We start from the raw sequence: 12,663 nt of genomic DNA, 5'->3' as shown, positions 1-12,663 counted from the left end.
TAATGCACGCATGAGAAGAGCTGCCAGAAGGCAAGCGCAGCTCAAGCAAAAAGGACAACTCAGGAGGAGGGCCAAGAGATGATTGGCCCCTCCCATAAGGCTTAAAAGACCATCAACAGTGTTTGGGCTTTGCCGGAAAACAATGTTGATAGCTTCGTCTTGTATCCTTCCCCTAGAGTGGGGTTGGAATGGAGATTTTGCAGTATTCTTCCCCTGGAGTGGGGTGGGGATTTTGCAGTATCCTTCCCCTGCCATGCCCGCCAAGCCACACTACACCCACCAAGCCACACCCACAGAACCGGTAGTAAAAAAAATTTTGATTTCACCATTGGTTGGTGGTCCCTCATGATGGGCATGGACATCCCGTGGATCTAGAGAGGGCCAGGGCCTGGGGAAAGGTGCCCTAGAAGGTATCCCCCATGGGAAGGACCCCCTAAACCGAGATTCCCCCACGATGGTTTAGAACAGCGGTTCTCAACCTTTATAGTGCTGCGACCCCTTTAATACAATTCCTTATGATGTAGCGACCCCAACCATAAAATTATTTTCATTTTGAATTTATCACACCTGAAGCCGTATTGGCTAGCGATCTGAACTGCTTGCGATTGCCTTGAGGACGGAGGCATTAAAGCGGAGACTCCTCCCCTATTAAGTTTATGGCGCCTGAAGCCAGTTTAGGCTAGCGATTGGGAGTGATTGCAGCTGGCTTGAGAGGGAGACATCAGAGCAAAGATTTCTCTCTTTTTTAATTCATCGCGCCTGAAGCCGAATTCGGCTAGCGATCTGAAGAGCCTGCAGCTGGCTTGCGGAGTCAACCATTGGAGCGCGATTCTTTGACGCGCAAGTATACTTCCTATATTTCCGCTGGTCTTAGGCGACCCCTGGCAAATCGTCATTCGACCCCCCAACGGGGTCCCGACCCACAGGTTGAGAACCGCTGGTTTAGAAGATCCATGCAATCAAAGAAGATTTGTGTGCCTGAAGACAGAACTTTGGAGCAGTTGCTTAGGAACGCACCAATTCTTCTAAGATTCAACCATCCATGAAGCTCTCTTCCCCGCCCCCTCCACTCTCATCCTGGACCTGCTGCCCCCCCCAACGAAGCTTCTTTTGTGGGGTGAAGCCTTTCAACTGGTCATCCCTTGTCCTTCCGGGGGGGCCCCAGCTGAGTGAGGGGCGGCCATGACCTCCAACTCTTTGCTCGAAGTGAAAATCCTCTTTTGGTGAGATGAGAAGAAGACCCCCTCCCCGCCTCCCCCGGGTGAGGTTAGGGGCTGAGAGGGTCTTGCGTTCCTGCTCCCCCTGGAAACTCCGTCTTGTCCTCTTCCAGGAGAGACCACTGAAGGGGTGTGTGTGTGTGTGGGGAAAGGGTCACACCTCAAACCAGGGGTGAAATCCAGCAGGTTCTGACAGGTTCGGGCGAACCGGTAGCGGAAATTTTGAGCAGTTCAGGAGAAGCGGCAGCGGAAACGTTGAGTCGTTCGGAGAACCGGCGAATACCACCTCTGGCTGGCCCCAGAGTGGGGTGGGAATGGAGATTTTGCACCATCCTTCTGCCACGCCCACAGAATTTTTTGGGGAGTAAAAAAATTGAGATTCCAACACTGCCCCAAGCCCTTCCATTAGAACATTTAGGTAAAGGTATAGGTTCCCCTTGCACATACGTGCTAGTCGTTCCTGACTCTAGGGGGCGGTGCTCATCTCCGTTTCAAAGCCGAAGAGCCAGCGCTGTCCGAAGACGTCTCCGTGGTCATGTGGCCGGCATGACTCAACGCTAAAGGCGCACGGAACGCTCTTCCCTTCCCACCAAAGGTGGTCCCTATTTTTTCTACTGGCATTTTTTTTTTAACCTGCTTTCGAACTGCTAGGTTGTCCCAGAAACTTGGACAAGTAACGGGAGCTATGCGGCGGCACTAGGGATTCGAACTGCTGAACTGCCGATCTTTTTCGGTTGACAAGCTCAGCGTCTTAGCCATTGAGCCACCGCATCCCTTTTAGAACATTTGGGAGGAAATTAAGGAGAGGTAAAAATCCACAAACCGTGGGAGATATGTCTGAGTGTGGATTTTCCTCCTTTTTGGGAGGAAGGTGGGGAGAGGTTTGTGTAGTTGTGTGTGTGTATGTGTGTGTGTGTGTGTCTATGAAGTAAGTAGATGAAGCTGCTTTTAGGGTGGCTAAAATTTGTTTTCCTGTCTTTCTTCCCAATTCTGATTTTGTATGGTTGGTGGGAAGGTTTGAATGCTTTGTTCTTACCTTGAGCTGGATTTTTTTCTTGACTTTTCTCCTTCCTTCCATCCTTCCTTCCTCCCTCTCGCCTTCCCTCCCTCCCTCCCTCCCTCCCTCCCTTTCTTCTCTATCTTTCACTATTCTTTCTTTCGTTCCATCTTTCATCCCTCCCTCTCCTCTTTCTTCTTCCCTTCCTCATCTTTCTCTCTATTCCTTCTTCCCACCCCAGTTCCTTTCTTCCCTTTCCCCTTTCTCTATTCCTTCTTTCCTTTCTCTCTTCCTTGATTCCTTGCTATTTTCGTTCCCCCCATTCTCCCTTTCTTCCCCTTTGTCTTCCTCTTTTTCTTTTTTCTTCCTCCTTCCCTTCCTTCCTTCCTTCCCTTCCTCCGTCCATTACATCTAGCTGTATCTCTTTTCTCCCTCCCTCCCTCTCCTTCCTTCCTTCCTTCCTTCCTTCCTTCCTTCCTTCCTTCCCTCCCTCCGTCCATTACATCTAGCTGTATTTCTTTTCTCCCTCCCTCTCCTTCCTTCCTCTCTTCCTCCCTCCCTCCTTCCCTCCCTTACATGTAGCTGTACCTCTTTTCTCCCTCCCTTTTCTTCCTTCCTTCCTTCTATCCATCCATCATCTGGCAAATTGATCTTCTATCTTCCTCCTTTTCCCCCCCCTCTTTTGCAGAGGTTCCTGAGGATCGAGAGCTCGGGTAAGTAAGTCCCTTTCCGTAGTGCCCTTCCTGCCTCTTGGCCCTTCCACCCCTTCTCCCCCCTCCCCTCCCCCACTAAAATATCCCCAAATGCTTCTCTTCCCTTGGGGACCAGGTGCCCAAATTCCTTAAAAAGAAAGAATATTAATTTGGGTAATATTAAGAAGCAGCAAAAGACTTCATGCCTTTTGCTTCTTCTTAACACTACACAAAATTAATATTCCTTCTTTTTAACCTAACTCTATAAGAACATATTCCCCTGCTCCTTTCGTAAATCTATGGTGGACTTGAAAATAACATTCCTATCCTTTTCCTTTTGGTAGCCGTGCTTTGCATAATAATGATAATTAACACCAGCACTAATTGGTTCAGACTTGAAGGGTTAACTCTCCACCAGCCTTAGACCGCGAATCTTAGACTGTAGATTCTCCCCACAGGTTGTAATGCTTGTGTTCTAAATATGGATTTTTCTCAGTTCATGCAGATTAAGCAAATCCTGGAGAAAAAATTCCCGAACAAACTGGACATTGTAAGTGAGTTGTGGTGGAGCTAATCCAGAAAAGGAGGGGCAGGGGGAGAATGGACTCGGTGTAAATCCATCTGTGGTAGTTTTTTTTATTTTATTTTTATTTACATTTATATCCCGCCCTTCTCCGAAGACTCAGGGCGGCTTACAGTGTATAAGGCAATAGTCTCATTCTATTTGTATATTTTTTACAAAGTCAACTTATTGCCCCCCCAACAATCTGGGTCCTCATTTTACCTACCTTATAAAGGATGGAAGGCTGAGTCAACCTCGGGCCGGGCTTGAACCTGCAGTAATTGCAGGCTGCTGTGTTCTAATAACAGGCTTCTAACAGCCTGAGCTATTACGGCTGTTAGTTTAACAGTCCCCAAACATTTCCTTCCTATCCCAAATTTTCTCCTTCCCGTCATGTTTTCCTCTCTAGACAGCGGAAGTGGGTGAGAGTGGGGCCTTTGAAGTGATTTTACCAGAACCCGATATCGTTTTGCATTCCAAGAAGGTGAGAAGGGGAATTCTTTTAATTCCGATTTTGATTTGGTGGGATTCTGCCGGTTCGAGAGAACCGGAGGCTAATTTTACTCTGGTTCGCCAAACCGGTAGTCGCAAGGACCGCCTGGCCCCGCTCACCCAGCCCCTCCCCTCCCCTCCCAGGAATCTCCACATGGCCTGTTTTGAATGCCAGGTAAGTGCAGGGTTTGCGCGGAGGGCGAAAAACGGACTCCCGGAAGTCTGGAAAAGGGCCCATTTCCAGCCTCCGGAGCGCCTCCAGAGCCTGGGGGAGGCTGTTTTCGTCTTCCCGGAGGCTCGAGAAAAACCTCCGGAGTCTGGGGAAGGTGAAAACGCCCTTCCCCGCTATGGTGGAGGAGGCCGAGAACCAGTTGCTAAAATTTTTGAATCCCATCCCTGGACGCGACGGAGAGCGGACAATTCGAGGGAGGGAGGAAAAAAAAAGCTCCACCCCCCCTTTTTTTTGTCCCCACCCACCCAGAATGGCGCTGGCTATGTAGACACCGAGGACAAGATAAAAGCCATCTGCGAAGGCATCAAGAAGCAGCTGAGGACCAAGTACCCCAAGGCCAACGTGGTGACCAAGAAGCTCTTGAAGAAGCTAGAACAGGGCCATGCTAGCCGGAAAGTGGAAGCGAAGCCGGAAGCGAAGCCGGAAGCGAAACCGGAAACGAAGCTGGAAACCATTCCAGAATTGAAAACCGAAGTGGAGCCGGGCGTGAAAGAACCAACGCTGACCGATATGAGATCTCCACCAGAGGTGGTGGAGAAGACAGAAGCATTCGTCTTGACCAAAACCACCAATGATTTAGAGACTACGACCACCCCCAGGTATGAAGGAAGAGGTGGGCCAAGGACCGGGGCGGTGGGGGGGAAATGGGGTGGGGGGGAGGTTTTCTTGCCCTTCGTTGACTCCCAAATTGAGGTGTTTTTTTGGAAATGAATGTCTTGTTCAGTGGTGAAATCCAAATTTTTGGTGGGCGTGGCTTGGTGGGCGTGGCAGGGGAAGGATACTGCAAAGTCCCCATTTCCTCCCCACTCCAGGGGAAGGATACTGCAAAATCCCCATTCCCTCCCCACTTCAGGGGAAGGATACTGCAAAATCCCCATTCCCTCCCCACTCCAGGGGAAGGATATTGCAAAATCTCCATTCCCTCCCCACTCCAGGGGAAGGATACTGCAAAATCTCCATTCCCTCCCCACTCCAGGGGAAGGATATTGCGAAGTCTCCATTCCCCCCCCACTCCAGGGGAAGGATATTGCAAAGTCTCCATTCCCTCCCCACTCCAGGGGAAGGATACTGCAAAATCCCCATTCCCTCCCCACTCCAGGGGAAGGATATTGCAAAATCTCCATTCCCTCCCCACTCCAGGGGAAGGATACTGCAAAATCTCCATTCCCTCCCCACTCCAGGGGAAGGATACTGCAAAATCCCCATTCCCTCCCCACTCCAGGGGAAGGATACTGCAAAATCCCCATTCCCTCCCCACTCCAGGGGAAGGATACTGCAAAATCCCCATTCCCACCCCATTCTGAGGCCAGCCAGAGGTGGTATTTGCCGGTTCTCCGAACTAGTCAAAATTTCCGCTGCCGGTTCTCCAGAACCTGCTGCATTTCAACCCTGGTCTTGTTGCTGCAGAACGTGAAGATCTCGGAGGGCAGATCATGACGGGCTCACCCGAAAGGAGCAAGACTGCCTGGATGATCCCTGATGTCTCTCTGTCTCCTCATTTCCTATTCTCGCTGCGGATGACGCGCTGTGGAAGAAAACGGAAAAATCCTTTCGATTTAATCTCTCTTCCATGAGTCTTCATTTCATTTCTTTGGGGAGAGCAGGGAGAGGAGGAGGAGGAGGAGGAGGAGGAGGAGGAGGAGGAGGAGGAGGAGGAGGAGGAGGAGGAGGAGATGGTGGGGGAGGAATGCAACTAAGTCTCGTTTTGGTGCCTGGGATCAACCCCTTTGGAAAAGAAAAGGATTAAAAGGGAGGGAGGGAGGGAGGGAGGGAGAGAGAAGGAAAGGAAAGAAGGAAAGGAAAGGAAAGGAAGAAGGAAAGGAAGAAGGAAAGGAAGGAAGGAAGGAAGGAAGAAAGGAAGGAAGGAAGGAAGGAGGAAGGAAGGAAGGAAGGAAGGAAGGAAGGAAGGAAGGAAGGAAGGAAGGAAGGAAGGAAGGAAGGAAGGAAGAAAGAAAGGGAAAGGAAAGGAAAGGAAAGGAGGAAAGGAAAGGAAGATAGAGGAAAGGAAAGGAAAAGAAAGGAAGAAAGAAGGGAAGGGGGAAAAGGGAGGGAAGGAGAGAGGGAGGGAAGGAAGGAGATAAAAGGAAAGGAAGGAAGGGAGAGATGGAGGGAGGAAGGAAGGAAGATGAGAGGAAGAGAAGGAAGGAAGGAAGGAAGGAAGGAAGGAAGGAAGGAAGGAAGGAAGGAAGGAAGGAAGGAAGGAAGGAAGGGAGAGTGAGAGAATTAGGCCAGCCCAACCAGGTAAGACCAGACAAGATTCATGACCAGATGAGCGAAATCTACTTTATTGTGAATCTCGGTTAACACAATTGTGTGAGTCTGAAAGTACAAGTCTCTTGCCAAGAAATTAGGGAAGGTCCCTTCTGGGCCTTTTCCTCCCACCCATTATGCAGCTGAGGGCTCGGCTGCCTCTTATCTGACTCTTCCGTGAGCCCCATCTCTTCCCCACACACTGCTAAAACTTACAGAACTAAACCCGGTTAAAACACGGTTACCCACAGGGCAGGAAACTATGGAGAAGACGAGTCCACCGGGACAGGTTCGGGGGGCCCAGAGATTTACAGCTTGTGGTCCTCACTTTGACTAGATGAGAGCATAAATGCCAGCTTGGTGACTTCATTCATTCGTTCATTCATTCATTCATTCATTCATTCATTCATTCATTCATTCATTCATTCATTCATTCATTCATTCATTCATTCGACTTCTTAACTACTGTAGACAATTGTACACAGTACTCTTCTCTTCTCTTCTCTTCTCCTCTCTTCTCTTTCCTCTTCTCCCCTCCTCTCTTTCATACACAGGTCTCAAACTCCAACATCTCTACTGGATCTGGACATAGCTGCCTCTTCGGGGGTCCCAGGCTGGACTCTTCCCGCTGTTTCTTATTTGAGCCCATCCCCAAGTTCGGTTCCACCGTGACGTCGTGGACGCCGTGTTCGCAGAACACTTGCTTGACCCTCTGAATCACCGGCTCAAAAGCGGCCACGTCGAGACAGACCACGTGGGCCGTGGCCACCAAACGGCTGCAGCCGTCCAGCTGCCAGACGCGGAGCTCCCGCACAGCGGCCACCCCTTCCGTGGCGTGGAGGTGTCTCTCCAGGAGCCACAGATCCAAATCTTCCGGCGTGGCTTGGAGGAGGACCAGGGCTGAGGCCCGCAAAGTGGGCCAGATCAAGCCCAGGAAGGCCACGGCCACCACCATAGCCAGCCCGGGATCCAAGTAGAGCAGCCAACAGTCCACGGACAGCGGTGGCAGGACGTCAGACGTTCCCCAGGATTGACATGGGTTCTTTGGGCAGGGAGCGAGACACGTCGCGTCGTGTCCCAAGCATGGAGTCCACCAGAAGTGGATCGTGAGAGAATGCAGGAAAACCACCACGGGTCCAAAACAAGCCACCATCCATCCGAGATAAAGAGTCCGCCACGGTCCTGCGGCCGACGCAGTATTTCCCTCCTTCTCTTTCACCAACCAAGGTTGGCTGTTGGTTGACGAAGCGTGGCCCAGAAGATCTATTTGAGGAAGAGAATGAAGATTAAAGGGAGAATTTCATGCAGGGCCAAGATGATGAAATCCTGAATTTAAGTCCCTGATCGCACGTCCTGGGTCTCAAACTGGTTTGATTTCTTCTGGCAAATGAAGATATCGGTGGCCACTACCGCCTTGCTGGCTGGTGAACGCGACAGGCCGTCCTCGAATGACGACTACAGTTGAGCCCAGCGTTTCTGTTGCTAAGCAAGACAGTTGTTGAGTGAGCTCAACCGTTGTTAAATTCAGTCACGTGCGGTTGCGAAACGAATCGGGCTTCCCCGCTGGCGTCGCTTGTCGGAAGGTCACAAAAGGGGATCACGCGACCGTCATAAACATGAGTCGGTTGCCAAGGATCTAAATTTGGATCACGGGACCACGGGAACGCTGCTTACAACGATCCGTTTAGTGACCATTTGGAGTTACAACGGCACGGACAAAAGGGAATTACGACCGCGCTTCTCACTGAACGACCGTCGCCCCACACGAGCAGAGTCACCGAACAGCCGTGTTCCTGCAGTGACTCCCTTAACAACAGTGGCCAGGAAGGTCGTAAAACGGCACAAAACTCACTTAGCACCACAAATTTGGAGCTCAACTGTGCCTTAAATACAGTTTTCCGCTGAGAAAAAAAAAAAAGAGTTACCGTACCCCTTCCACCGCCAATCCCCCCAATTTAAAATTAAACTTTTGGTCTTCGCAGGGCATCAGCATTTTTTAAAAAATTAAAGACACGTCTGGGCTACTTCCTCTCTTGCACGCCCTGTGCAAACTTACCTTCCGTTTCCTGCTTCGCCATGGGCACCAACCGGTGTCTGCTACAGCAGGGTCCGACGTCCATCTTAGCAGGCGCTTTCCAGGGCAAACCTTCCGTAGCCAGATGGATGGGGATGGCCAGCGCCCCGATGCCCATCAGCGCCAGCGGGTGCTGGGTAAGCCGGGGCTCTGCCAATCTCCGAAGGCCCTCGGCCAACAGGGCCACGCACAATGCGCTGAGCAACACGGCGCTGACCAGGGTCCCGGTGACGGGGGCTCGCGACCACCCGAAGGTGTTCTTCCAGCTGGCGTATGTGCCTTCCGCGCCGAGCCGGGCTTCCATCACCCGGACCGCCAAGGCCAGCGCGCCTTCCAAGGTGTGGAAAGCACAGGTCTGCAGAAGCAGCGAGGCCGTCACCCGGCTACCCACCATCTCCGCCAGGAAGAGGGCGACCAACAAGTAGAGCTGACCCATCGGGAAATCGGGGCTGCCTACCAGCCAAGAAGGCAGGAAGGCGAGGGACGTCCCCGATGTCTTTCTCGAGTGGGGTGCCATCTGCCGCTTGCAATCTTCAGCCGGGCCAATTTCTTAACCCCCCCCCCGAGCTCTGTCTCTCCAGCAATGCCAGGGTCTCAGCCTTGAGGCCCACCCATCGCGTTCCTCCTGGGTCTTGGCTTGGCCTTGCCTGCCCGCTTCTTAATCAACGCCTGTGGGCCTCTTGGCGGTTGCTGTGGGTCTCCCCGGCTTCTGATTTCCCAGGAGGATTTCATCGGCAGCTGCCGGGGGGGAGTTTGGCAGGAGCCGCGAGTCATGGCACGCAGCCTTGGCCGGGCCTTCCAAAGAGGCCATTCTTTTTGATTTCCCCCTCTTTTTCTTGGACCCGTGCCCGGCTGTCCACCAGCTGCAGAAAGACAGCCAAGCTTATAAGTATGCCTGGGAGTCTTGCTAGGAAAGGAACGGGATGGGGGAGTTGCTCGTTGATTACGGAATCCAATTATTTGGGATACATTTCGGGCCGTCGCCCGATACACAGCGTTATCAACAGAGAAACAGAGTTGGAAGGGACCTTGGAGGTCATCCAGTCCAACCCCTCCCCCCTCCCTGCTCAAGCAGGAGACAACTATGCCATTCCACATAAACGGTCGTCCAGTCTCTTCTTAAAAACCTCCAGTGATGGGAGCAACCGCAACTTCTGGAGGCAAGTTGTTCCACTGGTGAATAGTTCTCACTGTCAGGAAAGTTTCTCCTTCGTTCTGGTTTCGCTTCTCTCCTTGCTTAGCTTCCACCCATCGCTTCTTGTCTTCTGGTAAATAGGTGGACCCCACTGCTCTATGGCAGCTCCTTAGATACTGGATATCTTCTACATAACAAAACGCATTATACGTACAAACACATACATTTCAATAAAATATCTGTCTGTCTATATCTACCTATCTCTCTCTCCCATCCATCCATCCACTATCTATCTATCTATCTATCTATCTATCTATCTATCTATCTATCTATCTATCTATCTATCTATCTATCTATCTATCTCTCCCTACATCCATCCATCCATCCATCCATCCATCCATCCATCCATCCATCCTCTATCTATCTATCTATCTATCTATCTATCTATCTATCTATCTATTTATCTATCTATCTATCTATCTACCTACCTTCTATCTATCTATCTATCTATCTATCTATCTATCTATCTATCTATCTATCTATCTATCTATCTATCTCTCCCTACATCCATCCATCCATCATCTACTTACCTACCTACCTAGCATTTCTATCATCCATCTACTTACCTACCTACCATCTCTCTTTATCTATCTATCTATCTATCTATCTATCTATCTATCTATCTATCTATCTATCTATCTATCTATCTATCTATCTATCTATCTATCTATCCATCCATCCATCCATCCATCCATCCATCCATCCATCCATCCATCCATCCATCCATCCATCCATCCATCCATCTATCTATCTATCTATCTATCTATCTATCTATCTATCTATCTTATCTATCTACAATCTACTTACCTACCTACCTCTCTCTATCTATCTATTAAGTATGTTGGCAATACAATATATTAGATAAATTTATTGTGGTAGTAACCAGGACTGACAGTAAACCACATAAAATCTAAAACAGAGTTCAAAATACGTTTAACAAAACAAGCTACAATCTATGAATGAGATCCAAGGTACAGCCTGTCATAAACGATCCGGCCGACACGCTAAAACTCCATCAAATAGGACCACCTCGGACAGTAAATGCACTTAAGACGGTTAAGAGCCACAAAGTCATGTGAGCTAAAATGTAAACGTGTTTCAGTTACAATGAGTGCAGTGAGGGATAGTGGCCCAATCAAGATTCATGGATCTTCTTTGGACCAGACTAGTCCGTGCCAAAAGATAGGCTGTGTGGGGTTTTTTTTTTTATGTGTGTGTGTATGTTGTGTATGTGTTTGTGTGTGCCAGGCCAGGGAGAAGGATCTGGGCGAAGGGCCAGGAGGGGGGGGGCAAAGAGCTGAGAAAAGCTGGAGCAGCTGAACTGGAAGGGATTTGCTGGCCCCGAATTCACCTTTTCACAATCAAAGACTGCAATTGTTTTATTTGGATGAGTCAGACAAGTTCTGGACACAGAACAGCTGAGCGACCTCCACTCAAGGACACAAAAAAATTTAACTCTTTGCTGGGGCGAAGCCAGCCTAGAGTTAGTAAACTGCGATTAAGCCCATCTGGGTTACGTGTGGTATGCAAACATTGGCTAGGCTGCACGCAATGAGCTGACATTCAGCCAACCGTAGTTTGTGGTGTTGAAAATACAATCACGGGAAGTGTTTGGCTATTACAGCAACTTGAAGATGTGGGGGGTGGAACTTGTCTGAAATGGTATAGATTCTCCTGCTTGAGCAGGGGGCTGGACAATAATAATAATAATAACAACAACAACAGCAGCAGAATCAACAGAGTTGGGAAGGGGCCCTGGAGGTCATCTAGTCCAACCCCCTGCTCACGCAGGAGACCTATACTAGGGATCTAAACCGTCGAACTTTCTGACCGACAAGCTCAGTGTCTTAGCCAGGCTGTAGACTAAAAGACCTCCAAGGTCCCTTTCGGCTCATTCCATTCCATTCTGTTGTTGGAATTCAATGTTCTATTCTATTATCTATTCTCCTCCCCTTCTTCTGTTGGAAGAAATATCCATCTGGGTTGAGTTCCAAGTGGGGACAAAGACACTGGAAACATGGAGGCTGCTTGGAAAGATGGTTTAATGGTGGTCAGGATCACATGGCTTGAGTTCCTGAACAGAAAAGGGCTGAGATCCTGTGTGCTCCCTGGTTTTATGCTTTTTCTGAGCTTTGAACTTTCTGGGGCACAGGAAGAGTACCCTGATTGGCTGTCAGACTCCCAGGGGGTGGGGGTCTTAGCTAGCCTTGCTGGCTGATGTAATCTTCCCAGGTGCCATGTGGTGAGTTTCAGTTGCTAGATGGGTTCTATTATGATGCAGATGATGGTTGACAAAGGTGGGGGGAAATGAGTGAGGCTTTAATGGCCCATTGACAAAGGTGGGGGGGGGAGTCAGGGAGGTGCTTTGTCTTTAAAACATGTTTCTCCATTTCTCATCCAGGGAAATATATTCTGCCTTTTAAATATTTTCTAAAATATTTCATTCTTCTAGGAGGGGGGTGGGTGCTAAATTCCCACACTACTATTACTACTACTACTACTACTACTACTACTACTACTACTACTACTACTACTTCTTCTTCTTCTTCTTCTTCTTCCCCTTCTTCTTCTTCTTCTTCCCCTTCTTCCTTCCCCTTCTCTTCTTCCTTTTTCTTCTTCTTCTTCTTCTTCTTCTCTTCTCCTCCTCCTTTTTCTTCTTCTTCTTCCTCCTCTTCCCCTTCTTCCTTCTCCTCCTCTTCTTCCTTCTTTTTCTTCTCCTCCTCCTCCTCCTTTTTCTTCTCCTCCTCCTCCTCTTTCATCATCATCATCATCATCTTTCTATTTCTATTGTCATTATTAATTATTATATTATATCATTATTAATTTCCAGAATCCCCCATCCAGCATGAGGATCATTGCCTGGGACTTGCCTAGCTGGGGAATTCTGAAGGAGTCCACCCCTCTTTATTTACCATTGCTGAAGATGAGAAACCCCAGTCTAGGGGGCGTGCT

The 12,663-nt window shown here is 49.4% G+C and overlaps 1 protein-coding gene across 1 annotated transcript; it reads right to left on the bottom strand.

Annotated features, from left to right (window-relative positions):
* Window positions 1-6,304: 6,304 nt before the first annotated feature.
* LOC131186579 (proton-coupled zinc antiporter SLC30A1-like) lies at window positions 6,305-10,062 on the bottom strand. The gene is made up of 2 exons (XM_058160302.1): window positions 8,499-10,062; window positions 6,305-7,705 (listed from the first exon to the last, which is right to left on the bottom strand). The coding sequence occupies exons 1-2, from the start codon at window positions 9,031-9,033 to the stop codon at window positions 6,987-6,989; spliced, it is 1,254 nt and encodes a 417-aa protein (XP_058016285.1). The 5' UTR covers window positions 9,034-10,062; the 3' UTR covers window positions 6,305-6,986.
* Between the last annotated feature and the right edge of the window lie 2,601 nt (window positions 10,063-12,663).

The sequence above is a fragment of the Ahaetulla prasina genome, chromosome 17 (genome assembly GCF_028640845.1).
Source record: "Ahaetulla prasina isolate Xishuangbanna chromosome 17, ASM2864084v1, whole genome shotgun sequence".
Classification (NCBI taxonomy): Eukaryota; Metazoa; Chordata; class Lepidosauria; order Squamata; family Colubridae; genus Ahaetulla; species Ahaetulla prasina.
This window is presented reverse-complemented; position numbering and strand designations above follow the sequence as displayed.

Coding starts and splice junctions, on each gene's coding strand:
- LOC131186579 (XM_058160302.1), bottom strand. CDS start 9,033: ATGGCACCCCACTCGAGAAAGACATCGGGGACGTCCCTCGCCTTCCTG. Junction 7,706..8,498: donor GGCGAAGCAGGAAACGGAAG/GTAAGTTTGCAC, acceptor TTCCTCAAATAG/ATCTTCTGGGCCACGCTTCG.